General features: G+C 35.6%; 1 protein-coding gene and 2 long non-coding RNA genes across 7 annotated transcripts; all 3 read left to right on the forward strand.

Moving 5' to 3' along the window:
- The first annotated feature begins 3,000 nt into the window (after positions 1-3,000).
- LOC110941947 lies at positions 3,001-5,688 on the forward strand. Of its 5 annotated transcripts, none has more exons than XR_004893585.1 (4): positions 3,001-3,169; positions 3,692-4,516; positions 4,637-5,085; positions 5,208-5,688. It is a non-coding gene; the product is annotated as an uncharacterized LOC110941947 (long non-coding RNA). The 5 variants fall into 5 exon arrangements; XR_004893583.1 differs by having other exon boundaries at positions 3,003-3,169; positions 3,692-4,706; positions 4,833-5,085; XR_004893584.1 differs by having other exon boundaries at positions 3,005-3,169; positions 3,692-3,745; positions 4,246-5,085.
- Positions 5,689-6,679: 991 nt separating this feature from the next.
- LOC110939408 lies at positions 6,680-9,246 on the forward strand. The gene is made up of 3 exons (XR_002592237.2): positions 6,680-6,790; positions 8,725-8,908; positions 9,024-9,246. It is a non-coding gene; the product is annotated as an uncharacterized LOC110939408 (long non-coding RNA).
- Positions 9,247-10,918: 1,672 nt separating this feature from the next.
- LOC110939407 (protein SOB FIVE-LIKE 3) lies at positions 10,919-11,299 on the forward strand. Its single transcript, XM_022181039.2, has one exon. It carries the CDS (start codon positions 10,919-10,921, stop codon positions 11,297-11,299), a length of 381 nt encoding a protein of 126 aa, XP_022036731.1.
- Positions 11,300-24,526: the final 13,227 nt, after the last annotated feature.

Consider the following 24,526-nt stretch of genomic DNA (forward strand, 5'->3'; position numbering starts at 1 on the left):
ACCATACCTGTATTTATTGATTTTTACCTTCAAATACCATACCGTATTGTAGCGAGCATTTTCGGTGTCGGTACCTAATTTCGATGATTTTCCGGATCGGTACTTTCGGTGTGGTTACCGGTACCGAGCTCATCCATATTTTAATGTGTTAGCACAGTAAGACCATGTGTAGTGGGGCGTGATTTTTAAAAAAAATTGAAAAATAACGCCCTAAAACGCCCCCACTACCACTACATGGGGCGTTTTATTGCAAAAATTTTGAAAAAAAAGGGGCTCGGCGTTTTCTTCAAAACGCCCACACTACAAATTGTGTAGCCACTTTTGATTGAATGGGCCAATGGAAAGAGAACAAATGGACTGACACACTCTAACCACTTTTGATTTCTTTTTTTTTTTTTTTTATGATTGAATGGGCATTATGGGGCATTATACCCACTACACCACTTTTGCTATAATGCCCCCTTGCTGACTAGGACGCCACGTGTCGTATAATGCCCCATGGTGGGGGCATTATAAGGTTCTACCACTACACATGGTCTAATAACTGAACTGAAAACAACCGACTTTCTAACGTGTAGGACGTGTGGGTCCTATTATTATATATTAGGTTATTTAAAATCGTTTTTTTGGACGGAGTGACTATCCTTATCACGTCATTTTTATTTATGTTTTGATATTCGGTATCTGCTTGCCGTTGCTGACACGCCTTTTGTAGTTATTGGGTCCCGGCGCAACGTGCGGGCAAAAAATCAACTTGTTTAAGTAAATTTGTTTTTTTTTTGTCTTATTATATTTATTGTTTTTTATTACCTTTTTTGTCTTATTACATAAATTGTTTTTTTTATTAAAAATCAGATTTTTTTATTAAACAACATTTTGAAATCAGATTTTTTGATAATTTTTTTTTTCAAGATTTGTTTAAAAGAACGTTTTTTAAGAGCCATTTTTTTACGCCCCGTTTATTACGCGCGTTTTTTTACGGCCCGTTACGACCTGTTTTTTACGCTCCGTTTTTTTCGCGCCGTTTTTGCGACCGGTTTTTTACGCGCCCTTTTTTTATGTCTGGTTTTACGCGCCGCTTTTTACCGTGCTGTTTTTTACGTCCCGTTTTTACACACCGTTTTTACGTCCCGTATTCACGCCCCTTGTTTACGCGTCGTTTTATCACACGATTTTTTTACGAGCCATTTTTTAATTTACCTAAAAAAGTTTTACGTTTTACATAGAAGTTTACGTTTTACGTTAAAAAGTTTACGTTTTACGTTGTACGTTTTACAATTTACTTATAAAAAGTTTTACGTTTTACGTTAAAAAGTTTAAGTTTAAGTTTACATTTTACGTTAAAAAGTTTACGTTTTACGTTAAAAAGTTTACGGTTTAACTTTTTTTTTTTACAAAAACTTTTTTTTGTTCAACTTTTTTTTACGAAAACTTTTTTATGGTTTTAGACTTTTTTTACAAAATTTTTTTACACAAAACGAACGCGCCCAGAAATCACAACTCGGTAGGTGTCTTAGATATTTTGAACTTATCATTATTGAGAAAAAAAATATAAAAAACCCAACAACAAAAATCAAAACAAATGTGTGGATCTTGAAATAAACGGGGTTTGGCTCAAAGTTTCTAATAATCAAGGCTGCAAAGTGGGGTTGCAGGTTCAAAAACCTATCCTCCACCATCCTTGTCGCGCCTTCGTTATCAATTTGTCGGAAAAATTGTTTCGAACTATCACTGCCAATCTCAAACCCCCAATATCAAAAGTCGCAGACAACCTCACACAAATTCGACAACTTTTCGATCGGCACCACCGGCACCACTTGCAAAGTCGGTCACCTTTAAAAACAGTCGATATCGAAGCCAGCCAACAGAAGCACACAAAACATCTCTAATAAAACACCCAATACCCATTTCATAAAGAATACCCAAATCAAAGGAAAACCCAGCAACAATAACAAACAAACATGCTGCACATACCCAAAATCAAATTTCATTCAAAGAATGCAACCATCAGTATCTCAAGGACCCAAAAATCAAATTTCATTTAAAGAATGCAACCATCAGTATCACAAGACCCAAAAATCAAAATTCATTCAAAGCCATTTGTGTAATTGCAAATCATCAGAAACCAATCTCATTTAAAGAATGCATATTTCCACAAGACCCAAAATCAAAAGAAAACCCATCAAAAAATTACCGCATCCAACAACCACCCCTCTACCCACCATTCACCGCCACCACCGCCTTCGACACACTGCAGCCCTTCACCCATCTTTCACCGCCACCACCGTCTCCGAAAAACATCGAAACCCCCAAATCCGGCACCACCTCTACCCACCACCCACCATCGGTTGTACTACCGGCACCGCCTCTGCCCACCACTCACCACCCTGGTTTGCCCATTGGGGCTTCTGTTCACCGCCATCGTGAGCGGCGTCACTTCTGCCCGAGAAACATGGTGGTGAACGAGTGTGTGAGAGAGAGAAACCGGTGGCGAGTTCATCAACTACGGGGTGGGTGATGCCGGCATCGAGTTCATCAGGGATCAGCGGCGAGTTCATCAACTCCGGTTGTGTGGGTGGCAGATTGGCCAGTTTCATATGAGGGATTTGAGAGATGGTGGTGAACGATTTGAGAGAGAGAGAAGAGATGAGAGATTCAATTTTTGGGGGAGGGGGTTTGATTTTGAATGAAAAAGTCTGGTGGTGAAGGAGACTTTAAAATGGGACTAAGACAAGAGACAGACAGATAAGATTTGACATTTTGGGTTAAATTACCAAAATAACCTTTTGGGTTTAAAATAATAGTTTATAAATGGCAAAATCTTATTGGTGGAGAGTGGTTCTCGCGGTTCTCATAACTGGGGATGGTTTTCATTTTAGCGGCTCCCTATATATATTATTCTCATTTTATTACTAGTAGTTGTAACATTTCCCATTAACTAAGTGAACAAAACTTGAAGGGCCAAAGGTGTAAAATGTCAAAACTCAAATTAATAAAATAAGGAAAAATTAAAAACACACTATGTGTGTGTGTGTCTGGGGATCGATCAAGGCAGGGAAGAAAAAGGGTTCAACCCTAGTTGCTAATCCAGCCAAATTAGAAGAAAATTTCAAAGATAATTGATTGCATGAACTCAAGTTTCGATCATCTAAGCTCATATAGGGAAGTGGTAAGTCGAATTTCTTGTTTTGGAGAATTGTACGAAATGGGTTTAACCCAATCATGAAATTTATGTTATGATATGTGTAATTAGAATGTAGGATTTGCACTATAGAACAGGGTTTATGATTGATTTTGATCAATTAAAAGACTTGATGTATTAACCCATTTTGTATGAATCTTCATGAATGTAGGATGATCAAAATCATAGAAATAATCATGTATAACCTTGAAATCTGGATGCTTGATCTTGTTTGTGATACTTGGGCACTAGATGAATTGATGTAGAATAAAAGGGTCTTATGAACTTGTTTGAATTATTGATGAATTACTAACTGAACTAGTAGAATCATGTGTTAAAATACTTATATTAAGTGTCCTATTAATGCTAAACCCACCAAGTGTTCGATAAAATGTCTAAGAGAACAAATATGTGAAATTTGGAAATTTTATGATAATGTTGACATATGAGGAATTATGTGAATGATGGAATGGTATAGTTTGGGCTAAATGAGTGAATGTATTGATGTAGGCGTAAAAAAAGAAAGCTCAAACGCTAGGAAATCGGAAGGTTCGCAAGATCGAGGTATGTTGTTTTATGCATACAAACTTTATTTTGTAACTTTTCGTTCTTGTACTAAAATCATAATTATGGTAGTTCGTAGTAGTTATGTAGTAGATAACATGACCTGTCACGAACGGGTCATATGAAATGAAAGTTTATGAAGGAAATTGTATTATAATCGGTTCATCTCGGATGAACCGTATTGGAAAGTTATGTAAGAAAGGAATGAAATTACTCGATCCGTTATAAACGGGTTGGAGTTGATGTAAGTGCAAAAATGAAAGGAATGTATTCGTTCGTGGTAAACGGACCGAATGGAAATTTATGTTACGAATGTAATTACCCGTTTCTAACGGGTAAGTAATGAATGGTATGTTTTATCTCTATTTTGAGATAAGTATGTTTTGACCCGTTTCGACGGGTAGTAAGTGCAAGAATGATGTGAAGGCATGGAATGTCAGTTTGTTCTTCTAAAAAGTATTGTTGATGCCTGATGCATGTGTCATTGTGTCGATCACCAGGTTTGTGTGTCGAATATGACCTATTGTTCCAATTTCATCGCCTTCAGGTGTGTTTCTCCAGGTCTTTTGTCACTCTACGTGAAGTTTGTTTTTGTGTTAGTTAAGTTTAGTAAAATTCGAGCATCTCGAGTTAGGGTTTGTAGAATGAGATTTCATTTGCGATGGTTAATCGTTGTGTTATGTTATGAGATTTGAATTTCTGTTACGAACTACTATTTTGGATTGAATTTGTGCTCTGAGTTGACTTCGTTGGATCCTACATTTTGATGAGGTATGTCTTTTGTTTAATTTGCATATGCATTTAATGAAGTATGTCTTTTGTTACAAAGTTGTACGTATTTATGATTAAAGCATTGAGATATGAGTTCTGGAAATTTCTATCTGTTTGCAGCAATTGGGAGTTAATGAAGCAGGGTTAGAGAATCCATGAGCTCCTATGTTAAGAAATATAGTTTCTGAGGGTTAGAGAACTATGAATTTGTTATCATTGTTTGTTGAACGGTTAATTGTTGTTCGTTGGATTTTACATTTTGATGAATGAATTTGTTATCATTGTTTACTGAACGGTTAATTGTTTTTTTTAACAGTGAGAATCTTTAACTTGTTGTGAGAGAGATCCCACACCCTCCTAAACAGAGGGCCCTAACCCCACTTTGGCCAGACTATGTTGTCTTAACTATGTCCACGCTGGCGTCAGAGTTTGGCTAACGACGTTCCACGGGAAGCCATACCACCACTGCAAGTAACAGGGGCTTGCACCGCCACAAGAAAGATTCTCTCTGGCGTGACGCACGGTGGATTAAAACCCGGGGTGGCTCGGACTCGAACTCTTGACCTAAGGTCTGGGAGAACTAGTCTTCATTGTATTTATCCACCAAATGTGGCACTAGTTAGGATTGAACGGTTAATTGTTGTTCATTGAATTTTACATTTTGACGAAGTATGTCTTTTTGTTTGATTAGCACATATTGAACGGTGATGAGAAGTGTCCCTTGTGCGATGAGTTAGTGGAGACGGCTGAGCATTGCTCGTGCTCAGTGGCCTCAAATATCTGGTATCGTATCAGCCGTTGGTGCAAGATTAGCCCGATCTATGCCTTCTCTATTAGAGATTTGTTGTCTATCCATGAGTACTCGGGACTGGAAAAAACGCTAAAGAAGCCCTTCAAGGTATTATTATAGTTGGTTGTTGGTGTTTATGGAAAGCTAGAAACGAGAGGAGGTTCAAGAATAATAGGAAAGAGATCTCGGTTACTTTTCAAGATGTTAAAGTCTTAGGTTTCTTATGGTACAGAAATAAATCTAGAAATAGGAAGGTATTTTATGGAATAGCTTGTGCTCTTTCAATTTTTTATAATTGGTTGTTGTTTGTGTGGTTGCCCTTGTTTTGAGGGTTAGCTTGTGAATAAAAATTACTTTCAAAAAAAAAAAGCACATGTATTTATTGAGTCTCATAAATAGTAGTTCTTTATTAACTTTTTAGTTATTACATGGCATGTAATTGGTTAATGTTTGTAAAGCACCTACTACCTCTGCTTAGCCATTTATTACTTAATTAACTAGAGAAAAATCTTTTAAACAACTTATATTGTTTTATGCTTTTAATTTGGGAATCCTGGATAGATAACTTTGTCAAGTTTTCTTTACTTGAGTTTAATTCGTTGCGAAAGTCACCGTTATAAATACGACAACTAGACACATGTCATGTAATTGGTTAATGCTTGAAAAGCACCACTACCTCTGCTTAGCCATTCATTACTTAATTAACTAAAGAGAAAAAATCTTTTTTAACGGCAAATTTGAATCACTAACTTCAAGTTACTACTTTAACCTAACTACAGTTAACTTAGTCATATATTCATAGCATTGCATTTAACTAGGGTTAGGGGCTGCTTGGCAACTTCTGAATGATTAAGTGCTGAACCAGTAAGAGGTCTGAATCATTAAGGGTCAGTATAATGCTTAACCGTTCAGAGGCAAATGTCTGATCAATTCAGATTAGAGGTCTTAATTATTCAGACTCGGTATAATGCTTAACCATTCAGAGACAAATGTCTAAACCATTCAGACATTTGCTCGCGAAACAAACAGTCTGAACCATTAAGTGCTGAATCATTAAGAGCCTCATTAAGAGACAAACAAACAACCCCTTAGTTAAATGAGCCTACTTTAGTAATTCGGGGAATTACCGGAATACACACATGATAACTCTCGAACGTTGGTGACTAACGCGAATAATAATTATAAACGGATGGTTTATACGAAACTCATGTGCTGGATGACAAATACGTGAACTACATGCTTTAAGTGTAAATTACTGGCTATTATGTGATTTATGTGAAAGTTGCATAGTTAGGGGTGCTTTTTGGATACGTTAGAAACTTTAATAAAACTCCTCATAACCCTAAACCCTCCCTCACAAATCATCCTGCGGCAGTTTGCAAATCATCATTCTCCAATCATTCCTCTAATCTTTTGGCTACATCAAGTTCTCAAATCTTTGATCTTTCAACCTTTCAAGAACAACCTTTACAATCGAATCATAGGTAAGTGTTTATGATTATGTGTTGTTGTTCTTGTTTACTTGATTTCATGCAAACCCTTGTCCTCCAAACAATGGCCCCGTGTTTACTTGTTTGTGCTTGAATGATGGTGTTTTGTGAATGAATGTGCATTGTTAATGTGTATTAAAATCCGTTGTATTAGAATCCGTTGATATGATAGAATTTCCAATCTGTGTTGATAATTTGTAATATTTGATGTTTATTGTGGATTAGTGTTTTCACCGTAGTAACTGTTACATTGAAACTGTGACTTTGATTTTGGTAATCTAAAAGAAAATTGTTAGTCCGGAGATAGTTGTCAGACGTCACAAAGTTCGACCTTATAAGTCAAGAGTTTATTTACAAACTTGAATCAGGGTTTACAAGTTAAAAAGGGTCCGAACTTAATTATTAATGCATAATCAGAGTTATCATGAAATAGTCCGAATTGATGTGTAATGTTTATAAAGAAAAGATCAGGACTTGTATGGCATTAGGGGTCCGCACATGTATATGGTCCGCACATATGTATTCAGGATTTATAAAAAAAGGAAATCAGAACTTATTCCTCGCATCCGAACATAGGAAGTTAGTTTGGCTCTTACATGTTCCGAGTTTAACAAAACAAAAGGGAGTTTAGGGTTTGTTAATTCAAAAAGGTCCGAATTTATATGTTTGTGTGTGATCAGGACTTTTGAACAAGATGATCCGAGTTTAGTTCTAAGTGGTCCGCATATATTAAGGTTTATATTGTCCGAATTTGAATTGCATCAGAGTTTACATTCAAACTTTTTTTTTTGAACGACTTAAGTGGTCCGAGTTTAAGGAAGGGTTTGGTCCGAATTTATTTTGGCTTGGGCACTTTATGAGTTCAGAGTTTAGGTATGGAAGAGTGAATTTATGCTTATGTTATCTATATGTCCGAGTAGCTGATATAATAATCAGAATTAGTTGGGAAGATATGGTTCCCAGTTTTAAAAGAAAGCTATAATGGTCCGAGTTTATCTCTGGGTTCTGGGTTCATGTGTGCACAAGGGGAGTCCGACTTTTACACATAATTGCTGAGTTTTCATTTATTTAAAACAAGTGTTATATCCAAGTTTCAAATGGTGATAGTTCCGAGTTTTTATAGAATAAAGGATGTCCATGTATATATGTATTCAGAATATATGGCTACATATTGTTAATATATGTTCCGAATTTGAGACTAAATACTCAAAAAGAATAACATGCTTCATGAATGTTCCGAACTAATAAGTATATGCTAAGTTTGTTATTGGGCCAAGAATGTCCGATTAATCAAAGAAGTCCAAATTACACTTTGCAATATTCCAAGTTTCTGATGACAACTACCAATCAAATGTAAATAAAATTTATGTGTTCTGGACTTAAAGAAAGTTATGGAGGGCCAGCTTTTAAAAGCTGATGTGAGTGGGCTCTGATATGTATTGGGCTAATGACCATATATTCATAGATATGGTTCTCACTCTAAAACATTTGCAACTTTGCATTCTTTATAGCAAGAAATATTATAAGGTTCAATCTATTATAACAAAATAAATATTAACAAACCATATGTGTTTATGGTAACAATTAGAATCTACTATGTGTTACTGCTGTTGCATGTTAAACTTGATCACATTGGACACTGTTATTTGGACACTAGGGTATTGCAGAACCCTACTCGTATACTCACTTATATAACATTATACCTTAGGTCGCATGTAACAGACCTAACAATTAATTAATGCTAGAAGTACGTTATCATACCGAGCAAACTAATGTGAGTTCACTATTCTTTTACAAGCATGTGTCCCGGGGGACAAGCAAACTACTATTCCTGAGAGGAATACTTTTCAAAGTACTATTCCTGGGAGGAATACTTTTCTATGTTTTGGTTTAATTTCGATGTTAATTAACAAACTCAACTCTATCAGGAAAGTCCCTACTTCCATACCGAGCTAGTTACCTGGGAGGCAACGGGATATTAGTTGATAGCGCTATTAGGCATGACAAACCTCACACCGTACCTGGGAGGACGCGCGTGAACTAATGACCTTAAACATTTTGATCAATGATGATAGACATTTCTGAGGGCACCAAAAACAGAACAATTAATCGGTATCGAGTTTAATATTCGTAACATGTCTTTAAACTAAGCACTTACATGATTTTCGTTAAACAAAACTGTGAACTCGCCAACTTTATGTTAACACACTTTTCTGCATGCTTGCAGGTAGTTAGATACATCCATGAAACGAAACTTGCAATCGGAGGAGCTGGAGATGTCATGGGTCCTGTTGCTTATTCAAACGCTTAATTGTTATGTGATGCTTTACAAACAATTTGTTTTCGAATATTTAAAACAATTACAATTTGCTTCCGCTGAACGTATACTTTGTTGAATCGCTTATGTTGAAATGCACTTTTCATGTTGAATAAAAATTTTGAGTTTAATATTTACTGTTAGTTCGACATGATTAGTGGCTAGATCCTGGTACGTCACACGTCTCGCGGTGAAATCCGCACGTGTTATTTTGGGGGTGTGACACATCGTGCCACCAGCGGAACCACCCGATCATATCCATCTCCACTAGGCATAATGCATATACACCAATTCAGGAGGAAACCCAATAAATATGGGAAAAACCCCCTTGTGGGAATCGAACACAGGATCTATTGGTCCCAAAGTTTTATCCCACCACCAAGATGCCACTAGACTATAAAGTCATGGACAAAGAGAAAATCTTTTAACCAACTTATATTGTTTTATGCTTTTAATTTGGGAATCCTGGATAGATAACTTGCCAAGTTTTCTTTACTTGAGTTTAATTCGTCGCGTAAGTAGCCGCGACGGTAATAAAACATAGTTATATATAAATACGACAATAAACACAAATCATATTTGGACAAATATACCCTTCAATTCGTTTATTATAACCTATACACAACTCAACAACCCATTTACCACCCGTCAATATATTTATAACACGTCAACCATTTGACTTTTTTATATAAATAGATTACAAATATCAAGTTTATGGTTAGCGATTTTAAACATGTCAGAGTTAGGATTGATTTAATTTTTTTATAAGGGTGAATTTCTTTAATCCTTACGTCCTGTTATTTGTGAGACATGAACTAAAAACCTCCAAACCTACGTGTTTTTAAAGACAACGCTTTTGTCAATGGACCAGGGACCCGATTGATATACAAGTAAGGTTTTGAGTTTAAGAATCCAACCAGTAAACTTATGAAAAAGGCCTCACCTTTACATTAAATGAACAGTTCAGACCAATACAAAGATGATTGGATCTCCCCTGTTGTTTGTTTCAAATTCAAACAACTTGTATTCATTCCCCTTTTCTCTTTTTAATTTTTAAAAATTTTCTCCTTTTTGACAGCTTCTAGCTGTCTTCATGGTTATGGAGAACAGGTGAAGTCAGAGAAATTATGGCTTATTTTGATTGCTATACAGGTATTGAACCTGGAATTTAATTCACCAACTGTTTAAAGAATATATTAAATGACTTAAGCTAAGGATGTCTGTCCTCTCTCTCTCTTAATTCTCTCTCTATGTTTACATGTATCTATATATTCATAAGAAAGAGAGCATGAGCATCCCACTCTATTTAGTGTCTTAAATTCCCCAAATCCGTTCTTGTTTGGATCCAGGTAAGTTTTAATTATTTGATTTTTCAAAATTCTCTTATATATTTTTTTTAAATTTTTACTAGTGTTTTCAAAACCATACCGGACCTATTGGACAGGAAACCAGTCTGATTAAACCTATTCAATCATTCCCCATTTGAACCGGCTAGTTACTGGTTGGGCGGGTGAGCCAGACGAACCGGGTGGTCAGACCAGAGTTCCAATATTTTAGTTTTTGTTTTTATATTTTTTTTACAAAATGTCGTTTTCTTTATCAAGGAGTAGGGTCAAATACAAACCGCATTTCGTATACAAACTGTAAGAACTATTTAAAAGGTGATTCCATATTTTATTTAGTACTCGAAACTCCATATTTTATTTATTTAAGTCTTTGTATGTTATTAAAATTGCAAACTCAAGTCTAGTTATGAAAACATTAATTTTAACAAAATTTTTTTTTTTTTTTGGAATAGGGGAAAGATGGAGTCATATTCCAAAAATTTTGTAGAGGAGTGTCAGAGCAGTGAATCTGGATGGACCATGTACATTGGTTCATCCACTGACGATGATGACGGCAGTGGAAGTGGCGGCGACAGTGGTGGCAGGAAGAAGACGATGGCGGAGAATGATGACGTGGATACAGATGATTCGTTGGCGTCTGATGCGTCATCTGGGCCCGGTCAAGGTGAAGCAAAAGATGGTAAAGGAAAGTACAATACTTCAAGCAAGAAGTACAAAAAGCCATTGCAGAAGAAGAAAGTTGGATGTGAGGATGAAAAGGAAGTGGTAAATGACCAAAAAGGTGTTGTGGGTAGTGTTCAAAGTCGCAATAGTGTATGGTTTTGGGGGAGAAGAAAGTAATTTACTTTCTTTTTTCTTATAATTTTTGAGGGATATAAACAAAAACGAGAAACTCAGGTGGTCATATTTGATGGTTTAAGGAAATTCCACGCCACTATTTCTAAAACCTTGATGTTCATCATCTAATGACTGTCGAGGAAAATATAATAACATGATGTGTGTTTACGATCTTGTTCGATGAGTTTTGATGAAAATTTTAAAGAAAATCGTTGTTTAACTGGTTTAGGAAGCTAGAAACCATATGGAACAAACAAACCCGTTGGTTTTAATAGTTTGATATTTTGACGGTTTACAATTCTTCCAAAAATAAATAATTAAGAAATATTAAACCACATGTTCGATTAGTTATATAAGATTTTACCTTTATACATTGAAATGGATGTAAAATTTTCATATACCCACTGTATTTTTGTGACTTGTCACAAATGTCATGGAATGCATATACATGACCAACTATTTACTTATTTCCAATAGATCAAAATGCCTTAGCTTAGATTGGGACAAGTGGTGTATTTGTGATGTGTAAGTTGTTTGTTTTTTTGTCTTTCTAGCGACTTGCTAGTAGACTCGTTTTAATGAAAGCTGTTGTTCAAAAAAAAAAATTATTCATGTTTTTGTTTAAATTAGTTATAACTTACTAATCGTATAGAAACCGTTTTCAAATAAATATTTTGTACAAAAAGTGTATATGTGCATTATTGTTTTTTTCTCAATATTTGTAACTTAAACTAATTATTATATTATCCGATTTTGATGACTGTACCCGTGAACTCATAGAGTAGTTGGTTTGATAACCGATCTAATTTTCGAATCATTGACCAAAGAAAATCAATAACACACCGCTATACAATTATTTAAACGGAAAAACCTGCTTTTGAAACACTGTGATGAATAACCAAACCCTAATGTGACAAGGTCGTTTTTAGAGACTCCGCAGGAGGGCCGGGTGTGCGACGGCCTTGGGGCCTGGTCTCCCCAAGGGTCTAGACTTCTTTTAATATTTAATTAAAAAATTGTGTGTATTTATACCGAAATAAAAATATAAGACTTGATTAGTTGAAACAACTAAACCCAAATAAGATTTTGTTTTCAAATAAAAAGAGGCTCAATTATTCAAAATGTTAAATAATTAAATAAAAAAATAGTCCAATAATTAAAACTCAATACAAATTTATCGTCTTATTATGATTTTTTTATTATTGAGTTTATATTATAGGGGTCCGTTTCTTTTCTTACTCACCCCGAACCCAAAACGTTTCATGAATTCTCGTAAACAGCCCTGCTGATTACATCCTTGTTCCAAATCAATCATTTTGATTATATCTTGATTTGTGGTTTTCAAGGTTGATCTTTGGACAAACCTACGAAGTTTCGTTTGTTGTTTGTGATTGTATGTAAAGTCTGTAATATTCGGACATGTGTAAAGTTGTTAAAAGCACATGAGATAAGCCACCCAACCCACAAGATAAACAGATATCACACATGACGGCTGCGCATGCACAAAACTTCCTAAACCAGAAATATTCTTTTTGTCCATAAAAATATAATATCTTGTTGATTTATGCACAACTCAATTAATGTTGCCTATATTGTAGGTTGTGTAAAAAACCGAATTAACTGAACCATAACTGAATTAATCGATAAAACCGAACCGAAAAAATCGAATCAAATCAAAAACTGGTGGGTCGGTTAATGTTTTTTCTGAAAAACCAAAAGTAGCAGGTCGGTTATGGTTATCAATGTTTCCAAAACCACCATAACCGAACCAAACCAACATGTAATAAATCTTTGTAGGATTTAGGACTCTTCACTAGTTTTATAATATTTAATGTTTTTGATTAATTTTTTTCGTATTTATTGGTTATTTCATATCGTTTTGCGGTTTTGGTTGAATGTTTATTTGAGTTTATGGAATATATCAGATCACTTTATTTGAATATTCGGTAATAATCGGTGTTAATATTATAGATTATATGTATTTTTTAATACTATGTAATATACTAATATATACAAATATGCAATAACAATTTATTGCATGTTAAAAAAAAGTAAGCTATTTTTAGCTAGGCTAAATACACGGTTAACCTCCCATAACCGACCCGCTATAATCATCAAAATCGATTAACCATAACCGCCATAACCGATCGGTTATGGTTATGGTTATCCATTAATCTATATCGCGGTTATGGTTATGATTTTAGGCTAAAACCGACCCATGTACACCCCTACTATATTATATAACTTAGGGTGAACGGGGTGTTACCCACGTGGGGAGTATTCCCCACTTAGCCACAACCAATCAGGTTATTCCATGTCAACTCCCCTCTTAAGTTCCCATTTTGCACTCAAACGTTGGCATCACTCCACTCACACAATTATTTTTTTATAAAAAAAGAAGAAAAAAATATGATTTGTGGAAAAAGGGTGGACCCACATTACCAATCACCCCCCTCTCTCTCTTCTCTCTCTCAATCGGTGAGCACACACCGAGCTAAACACAAACCGCGCGGGGAAATTTTGTTGGTGGCAGTGTACCCACACGGTGAGCACACTCCCCACATGGGGTCACCGAAGGTGCCCCGTGCACCCTTATATTTTATGTAAAGGGTACTTTTTATGAAATTCGGGTGTGCAGAATGAACTATGTGACATCTCGATTTTTTTATTTTAAAACTTTATATGATATTTGTGAATTTATAAATAACGAGTAATCCATTGGCATGAATTGATTGGATAAATCTATCTAGATGAAGTTGATTTTGGGAAACCATCATCTGTTGTAAGTTCATTTGTTCGTATGTTTTCTTATGGGTACGGGTTCAATTCGGTTTTGGTTTATAAATATATGTAATCGAAATTGAAGAAACAAATGTTGGTAACTTGGTATATGACTTCTGACTCCCTCCTAATGATCTTCCGGGAACAATTTAACTACAAAACAGATCAACGTTAGACTTGTCGGTGTCCCTGTAATCACCCTCTAGCGTAAAAAATAAGTATTAATTTCAGGAGTAATAAAAAAATAATTAAGTGATTGCAAAATGAGAAATATGAAATCTATTGTCAGGTATTTATAGCTACGTGATTCGGGTTTTTCCCCTTTGAAGTAAAGAGTTATATCTCCCACTTTCTCGGAGGTGTTGTTTGCTAACCATTTTTTTTTTTTTTTTTTTTTTTTTTTTTTTTTTTTTTTTTTTTTTTTTTTTTTTTTTTTTTTTTTTTTTTTTTGAACGGCAAATTTGGATCACTGACGGACCACTGGAGTATCATCGTGCCACCAGAGGAACCACCCGATCATATCCATCTCCACTAGGCATAATGCCACACCAATTCAGGAGGAAACCCAATAAACATGGGAAAACCCCCCTTGTGGGAATCGAACCCAGGACCTATTGGTCCCAAAGCCTTATCCCACCACCAAGATGCCACTAGGACCTAACCATAAGAATGTTATTTTAATTGAATTGTTTATTTATCTTTACTGAACCGGGTTTATATGATATCACTGGTTTAATGGAATTAATCCGGGTTCATACTTCATCACGAACATAGTAGGTTATCAAAAAATAAAGAGTAAAATGTCATTTTCATCCCAAGGTTTGACCATTTTTTCGACTTTCGTTCCTCAGGTTTCATTTTCATTCAAAAAGTTTGAAATCTTAAGTCGCAATAAATTGCCACAACTCAAGGATAAAAATGACAATAATACGCAAACCTAAAGGACTCAAATGAACAAAAAAAGTCATTTCGGATGGAAGAAGTAAGAATGACTAACCAACGCAAACCTATCTGAAAATTCGGATATCCAAATTTCGGATACCAGATTTCACTATCCGAATCCGTATCCGAAATTTCGGATATCCGATCGGATAGTGAATCGGATATCCGAATATTCAATTTTTAATTTAATTTTCATTTTTTTATTATTTTTTTTATATTCAGAACCGGATATTTCGGATAGTCCGGATATCAGTTTTCAGGTATTTTCGGATACTTCGTCTATTTTCGGATATCCGAAAAAAATAAAAATCAAATTTTTGGATATTTCAATATTCGAAAATTTTTAAAATCTCTATCCGAATCCGAAAATTCAGATATCCGAATTTTTCGGATATTACGGATTCGGATATCGGATAATTTGGTACTTTTGACATATCTTATGAACATGTGTTTTGAACATTTTGCAATACTTTTGGTACTTTTGGCATGTCTTAATGGATTGGACCTATTAAGCCACAAATGTCCCAAAATATTATTTGACCAGTTATGTCATTTCTTGCATTTTGTCATATATTGCATTATACACAATTTAACAAACAAGCTTCATTAACAATCTTCATTATAACATCCCTTAATAGAGTTTTACAAAAAGGGGCATTCATAATGCGTATTAGTTTTACAAAAGGGCATTCATAATGCATATTACAGGGAATCCATTAGACTACCATACATCATACTGCCACAAAAAGTCTACTATGCATGACTACCACTTAGCTTAGATCATAAACATAACAAACACTATTGTAAACACCACCCAACTAGCAATCAGGTAGTTCTTCCACTTCTTTGCTTCATCAACCCTCTCCCTTAACTGTTCTTCAAGCCTGTTCCTGCCCCTAGCCAGACCAAGGATGAGATCGTTAGCATGATTGCACATTTCTGGATCTATCCAACCAAAGAAACCATAAATTGCTTCCTACAACATTATGAAAACTCAGAATTTTAGAAAAAAAAATAGGGTTTAACTCTTAGTAATTTATCATACCTGATCTGGGTAAACATAGAAGCGACGACCTGGATTACAGTTTGTCCATGATGTACGAAGCAAGGCTTCCTTCCCACACCAACACATAACCATCCTCTTCACCGTCGATATTTTGATATTTTGCTATGTTTAGTGGTGGAACCCTAGTTTTGATATTGGGGGGGGAGTAGTTTATAAAACAACGAATCCATTAAAGGGGAAGTGGAAAAGACGATAGTACCCTCACGTGATTAGCACGTGAGGGGATTTAACCAGGATTTGTAACTAGGTTTTGTGTAAAGGACACCGCCTGCAATAATGTTCAAATGTAAAGGACAACCAGTGTATTATTTAAACTTAAAGGACACCGCCTACAAAATTACTGAAACGTATAGGACATAAAGTGTAATTTTCTAAAAGTTTTTATCAATTAAAGTGTTCAATCATGTTTTTATGAATTTTACAAATAACTGAAAATTCCATATAAAAGTACTAGAAAATCCACAGTAGAATGGCGGGCAAAAGAGCAACAAGTTGCGCCGCAACCCACTTTTGAATAGCAAATCTGATCTTACTTAAAACAAAACCTTGGTTCCTCGACATCGAGAAATTGTTGTGTGCGACCCTCTGCACTTTGTCTAGGAAACCGGTAGCTTTGGGACCAAGGGAACCAAATGTATCAAAAGCAAAGGGAATGGATACATGTGGGTTCTCAGCACAAGCCTTTTCATGCTTAGCAACTTTCTGTGATCGTGCCTTCAACACAGCCTGGCTAGCCACGAACCTATTTTCCCTAAGGCCAACAAAGGGGGACACTCCAGTAAGGTCTAGGCGTGTTTCCCACATGACCAACCAAACATGAGAACATCCGCTGAGCGAAGAGTGGACCTCCCTTCATGCGGGTTTGACAAAAAAAATTACAGGAGCCTTTTTTTGCGGAGATCCCTTCCCGATTAAGAATATCCAATAGGACATCCCAGTCCAAGTCATGTCTGTATTTAAAGCCTGACAACTCCTTGCAATGAACCGCATGCTCCCTAAAGTTATCCAAGTAAACCTTACTGCAAACTTGGCAAGGCTTATCAACGGGAAACAAATGGATCATTAACCAATATGTAAGTGTCACACCCCAACCAATGGCGGAAACATCGGGATGAGACGAAGTGTGAAGATTGCTAGAGTCATCATAACGCTATTTGTGACAATATTTAATAAACCGATTTCATTTCATAATTCTTTTGTCAACATTACAGAGAAATCAAATAACATCAAGTTCAAAGGAAATACAGTACAACATAATCAACATTGATACAACGATTAAACCTAAACGTCTATATGTGTATCTAGGCATCAACGCTACTTCATTTCATAGCATCATCGTCCTCAACCTGTAACATATTTAAAATAAAGTTCAATGCAAAAGCAAAGGCGAGTATACAAGTTTGATACGTACATAGCAAAAGATAAGTTTGAACAATTCCTCATAGCAAGCATGTGATTCAAGATAAACATTTAAACATGGCATGTGTCTAACATATGGGTCGTTAATCCTATAGCGCTACATATGTCACGGTTTGGCTCGTACGAAGTTAATGATAAGTTCAAGACATAAGAATCACCCAAGTTTAAAGTATCAAGCCATCACGTATACAAGCATGTTATAGGAATGTTCATGTGTTTAAGCAAAATGTTCATGTGTAAGTTTGTTGATAGATAAAACATGTTACACCCCAAAAGTGATAAAAGTAAAAGGGGAATACGAGTATACTCACAAAGTTTGCATATGTTTTCCGATTATCCAATGTGACAAAGTTGCCGAGGTTGGAAGGTTGAATGCGTAAGGGTTTAAGTTCAAGCATGTTTAGAGTCGAGATTTGGAATGAAAGTGACATGAAAATATTATATCAAAATATTCATCTTCACACATAACACTTGTATGACACTTGGTAACCTCATGGGTTATAATGATTTTATGAGTTGAACACCCATAAGAATCATAACAAGGTTTAGGTCCTTAGATGATAACCTACTACTTTGACAAATGAATATGATTTCAACATCAAAGATTCGAGTGTACATAGATAGTATGTAGGTCGTATATTATACACATATTATTAAGTCCAAATGTTCAAGTATTCAAGTAAGAGGTAGAAGATTACATCTTCATTTAGGTACCTCAAGTTGAGTCATGGGTGTCATGGATGGGGTAGGAAGACAAGGCTTCCATTTAGGTACCCCTTTGATGTTCACCACTACACTTGATGTAAAAACAACCAAGGAGGGTCATGAACTAAGGTCTTTACATGTATGTAAAGTAAACTAACTAATAGAAATCATCAAATCATGTGAGGATTGTATGTTTGGACAACCCAAGTTGTTCCATAATCACTCATGTATCAAAGACTATGTTTGACATGATTTGTGGGTTGAAACCCTAGACAAAACACCAAGTTTATGAAGTTTAATCCTCTGATTTCAAATGTCTCAACCTTGTTTTTAAGCTTAACCAACCATGGGATAAGTTGTAAGCATTAGGACATAGGCATGGGATGTGTTAGACACAAGTTGCATAGGTTTAAACAAGTTTTGAAGAACATAAAAATCAAACAGAAAGTTTATGGACTATTTCGGGGCATTTCCAGGTATGATTTCTCCAAGGAGAAGTCTAGGAATCGAACCCCATGATTATCCAAGCAAGTAGGAAAAAGAATCAAGTGAATCGGATAAGAATTGAGTGAGTTATGCTCATTTTCGTGAAGGGGTGTCAATCTGCTCGAACCTTTGCTTTCAGCTACGGTTTGGAGGATGTTTTGAGAGTTTTTAGTGTTGCAAAAGTGGTAGGGAGGCTGGTTATAAGTGGTATTTATAGGGGGAAGGATTAGGGTTTCAATGGGTTGGGCTTTGGAAGTGTTTAGAAGGGGTTACACCTTGAAACTAGCCCACAAAACCCAACTATATGGGGCTGAATTTTGCTGAATTGGGGCTGCCATATTTCTTTATTTTTTTTTTATTTTTTAAAACATTATAATGAGTAATTTTGTTAATTAAGTTGTGTAATAATATGCAACAATGTTTCCCCTAACTTGTAACAAGGTGAAATATGAAATAAAACATGATTTAACTAGGTAAAAAGTGTAATGTACAAGTATGTAACATGTTTGTAAGTGACAAGTATATGTCACATATTAGATGATTAACCGTTGTATAAATAAGCATATTATTAGGGGTTTTTAGGTATCAACAATATAAGGACAAGCGTGGACATGCATCGTGAATAAGTATAAGTATGAATTACAAATAAGGATTCGATGTACAATGAATTCGAACGTATGAACATGTATGAATATGTAGATGGTGAATTTAAAGAAATACGAATTTTATTTATGATCCAAGTCTCGGATTTTACAACGAAAAGACGACTACAATAATACAAGATTTCCAAAAATAGCATTACAAGGCGAGCTTTCTTTATTATGGAAAGTATGAAAAAGCAGGGCGTTACAGTAAGAATGGCCTGATATTCCACGGCTGACATGTGTTGCCTTTCAATGGGATAACAGTCAGAAAATCTTGAGCATGAGGGCCTCGTAGACATTCTAACACTCTTTTTGGCACAGGGATAGGTTAAACTTCTCTCCCAAACTCTGGAAGATTTTACTATATAAGGCACTCGCCAAAGTATTTTGGGCCTTGGGGGGGAGGGGCAGTGTCCTTATTAGTGAACTCGCCAAGATCAAGATCGGGAAGGGATCCATGCAAACTATCCAACGCACACCCATAATTGGAGCCTAACCCATCAATACAACTGTCCCACAGAATGTGGTCCTGTAAACTCCAAGATTGTGCCCTCGAGGCCACGAAAACGTATGTTGCGTAAAAGCCTAAACCCCTAGAACGAATCGGCAAGGATGCCAACATCCATTGAAAATCCCCGAAAAACAGACCCCCAGAAACCACAATATCCTCGATCGCATCCCGGAGGCCTTTGTCGAAAATAGTAACAACTTCTCAAAAAAAAAGAATGACAAATTCGTAGGCCAAACAACAACTTAGCAACCCCCATATAAGAGCGAAGTAAAAGGAGCTCGCATTAAGGGTCCCACAAATGAGGTAGACATTGCATAAGCTCCACTGTGCATGAAGTCCTTCTCACAGCCAAATTGCTGATATAACCAACGTCCTGACTACCCCCCCCCCCATACCAGAGAGAAGTAAAAGGAGCTCGCATTAAGGGTCCCATAAACGAGGTAGACGTTGCATAAGCTCCACTGCACATGAAGCCATTCTCACAGCCAAATTGTTGATATAACCAGCGTCCCGACTACCCCCCCCCCCCCCGAGGAGTTTCACACCCAACTCTGGCTTCCCAATTCCCCTGGGAAACAAGCCTTCCTTCACTTTCACCCCATTACACAATGACCAAAAGACCTCAGTTTTCTTGATGATATCCAAAGCTTTAGCCACTTCAGTAGTGTCTCCCCAAAAATTTTATAGCATTTAGGATCCATTTGAAAGAACATTCAATCATATATTTACATATTCAAACATCTTATATTTGTTATGCTTTGTTGAATTCTATTATACTTTTGCCAAATCATTGTAATCGAAAGTTTTCAAGTAATTATTATTTTTTATTCCCATTTCGATTTGTATCGTAGTTTATTTTAGCTATTTGCATATGATTATATATGATTTGTAGATGTGGCAACTTCAACCCATTTTCTTATGAACATGTCGATTTAGATTATGTGTTTTTCCTAGCGGGTCAAACGGTTAAAAATTAAACAAAAGTAATCTAAAATAAGAAGATAGATCGATTAAATTTTGCCTAAGTTAAACTTTAATACAAATAAATATATTTAGATTGTTATATTTTAATCGGAAAGTAAAAATCTTTACTCATATTTGCAATACACGTAACTTTTTACCGAACGATATATTCCGATCAACAATGGTACCATCATTCATTTTTATGGCTTTTGGTTTCGGTACGAGTCGCTTTCGATACAAAGTTGTGTTCCAAAAAACGAGTACTTCGTTTAAGTGTAAGATATAGAGACTATCGATACCGTACCAATACTGTGACGAACCAAACCAAACCAAAACGATACAGACCGAACATCGGTATTCGTATCGTAGTATCGGTATTTGTGTTTGTGGCTTTCGATCGATGTAAAAGACGACTTTAGTCATACAACTTTTGTGTAACGAAACCATCATAAATATTTTTTTTGTATTGTAAACTGTACAGAGTACCAGTGGTGTCACGAACCAAACAATATTAGTATCGTTATTGGTGTCACTGAACCAGTTGATTGCTTGTTTTTATTGTTTTCCAAAGATGTAAAATACATGTCAGTATCATTTTGAGCATATCATGACTTTAGTCTTGCGACACACGGGAGTTGGATAAAGATTTGCCTTTTCAAACGGTAAGTTGTAAGATTTCAAGTCCCACGGTTGTCAAAAAAAAAATGTAATCTACGAGTAGAGTTGAAGAGTGTGTGACTGATGTGAGTTGCCATAAAATAAATATACGACTTGTATACACGCATCGGGATGGCAATTGAAGCCAAGCCGATGGGTAAACCCGGCATATTTAGGACAAGTAATTAGGTATGGGATCCGGTTTGTAATTAGTTTTTATTTTTTTCGCGGGGATGGGATGGGTTTGAATTTGGTGATATACATGTCTACCCAACTCGATTACCCGATAAAGTGTGTGCGTTTACCAAATACAGTTTCTTTTATTTTTAAAATATATGTATATATGATATGATATATCAATTACCTATATATTAAAATCTCAATTGAATGAACAGTGTTTCACTAAATATATATAGTAATAAAAATATAATTGAAAGAATAGTAACATCACTAACGAATGATCAAATGGTATTGGGTATCGGTACTGGTATCGAATTTATCAAACCAGGTGTATTTTCGATGCCGATTCGGCACCGGTATTCATCGGTTTTTACCCTCAAATACCGTTGTCGTACCAGTACCAATCGGTACCGAGCTGTACCGTACCAGGTATATTCGGTACCGGTACCCACTTTTGGAGATTTCGGTAACAGTATTTTCGGTACCGGTTGGTACGGAGCTCATCAAATCCTGTAGCAATGCAAGTAATTGCACCGTTTAGATTACTTTTCGTACAATAGAATTGAATGAATAGTAACATCACTAAGGAATGAGCAAATGGTATCAGGTACCGGTACCGGTATCAAATTACCAAACCGGGTATATTTTCGGTGTCGGTTCGGCACCGGTATTCATCGGTTTTTACCCTCAAATACCAGTGTGTACCAGTACCGACCGGTACCGAGCCGTACCGTACCAGGTATATTCTGTACCGGTACCCACTTTTGGGGATTTCGGTAACGGTATTTTCGGTACCGGTTGGTACCGAGCTCATCAAATCTTGTAGCAACGTAGCAATGCAAGTAATTGCACCGTTTAAATTACTTTTCATACACATAGTAAGTAAACTGTATTTCGTTTGAATGAGGTTTCATACACAACAACTATTTTGCTTTATTTTTGTCTTTTTCTGTAATGAATGAATTATAACATGTAAATTAACTTGGATATTTAGATTATTGATGAGCAAATCGTATCAAATCCTGTAATCAAACCGGTATCGTATTGGTACCAAATTTACTATACCAAATCATTTTCGGTACCAATTTGGTACCCACCTTTTGGCGTTTTCAGGATCGTTACATTCGGTTCGACACCGGTCTAGCACCATACCTGTATTTATTGATTTTTACCTTCAAATACCATATTGTATCGTACCAAGCATTTTCGGTGCCGGTACCTAATTTCGATGATTTTCCGGATCAGTACTTTCGGTGCTGTTACCGGTACCGAGCTCATCCATATTTTAACGTGTTAGCACCGTAAGAACTGAAAACAACCAAATTTCCAACGTGTATGACGTGTGGGTCCTATTATTATATATTATGTTATTTAGAATCGCTTTTTTAGGACGAAGTGACTATCCTTTTCACGACATTTTTATTTATGTTTTGATATTCAGTATCTGCTTGCCGTTACCGACACACGTTTTGCAGTCATTGTGTCCCCGCCGCAACGCGCGAATAGAAATCAACTAGTTATTGATAATTTGGGATACATTGTTTTTGTCATCTTTGCATTTGAGTATTTACTATATATGCATTTAGTTATTTTATCCATATACATTGTATTTATGTGGTATTTTTTTTATTGTGGTAATGTTAAATGTAATTGATTGGTAGTTATCCGATAGATAATTGACGGGTTTTGGTTCGGGTATGCTAACAGGTTTACCTGAAACCCGTGGATACACATAATACCCAACGATAATCACCCCATAAAAAGTCGACATGTTTTGCGATGAGTTTGAAACAAGCTTATCTAATCAGGGGTCTGGAGTAGGGCTGTTCAAACCACGCGACGCTCGTTCGGAAAATGCTCGTTCGATTTGACGTTCGGTTGTAAACGAGCAGCTCTGCTCGGTTCTGTTTGTAAACGAGCCAAGCAGAGCATGAGCAAAGGTCCGCTCGGCACGGTTCGACTCGAATTATTATTTTTAATTAGAATATATATATAAATATACACAAACATATATAAACATGTATATACACATATATAAGTTATAAATATATATACACCACACCTATATATACACACATACATATATACTTAAATATAAATTAAACTTATAGTTTTATATATACCACTCTAGGTGAGGGTTATCTTGAGAACGCTAAATATTGCGAGAACCGTGAGAACGAATAAAAAAACCAATCAAAACCATTTTTTTTAATACAAATCTCATTGTAATTAAGATACAACATCAAAAAAAGAATTTACAACATCAAATAATTCATTTCTCCTTTCAAAATCACTTTTTTTAGATTTTTTTGCATAGGTGTAAATATAACAGATTTACACATGTGTAAATTTTCTTTTTTTTTTTACGAATTCACGTAAATTTAAACGTGTAAATTAAATTTCTAACATTGTATTCGAATAATAATGATAAGTGTCGAAAAAAAAATTGAATTTGATTCGGTTTTTGACCAAGTTCTCACGGTTTTTTCATTTGTTCTCACGGTTCTCACAATATTTAGCGTTCTCATTTAAATCCTCCCCTGCCACTCTATTATATTTCGGTCCACTATATACAAATTTACAACTATATGTATACTGACTAGCCAAATCACGTCAATAAAAAATTAATATCAAATCTAAAAGTTAAACCCTTAACCGATAAAGGACAGTTTGCTCATCGCCTCAATGTTTCATGTCGTTACCTTAAGTCGATCGTCTCCTGCTCTCAACGTCATTATTCGTGCAATACGATCATCGCCTTGTCGGCGACAACATTGTTATTCAAAAGAAAAATATTATGCTATAAAATGTATCTGTTTTTTAAAGACATGAAAACTTGAGACCCAACATTATCACTATCTCTCTCAACAAATTTA

Source organism: Helianthus annuus, chromosome 5 (assembly GCF_002127325.2).
Source record: "Helianthus annuus cultivar XRQ/B chromosome 5, HanXRQr2.0-SUNRISE, whole genome shotgun sequence".
NCBI lineage: Eukaryota > Viridiplantae > Streptophyta > Magnoliopsida > Asterales > Asteraceae > Helianthus > Helianthus annuus.

Bases quoted from the DNA above. Each gene is read 5' to 3' on its own strand.
- LOC110939407 (XM_022181039.2), top strand. From the start codon at position 10,919: ATGGAGTCATATTCCAAAAATTTTGTAGAGGAGTGTCAGAGCAGTGAA.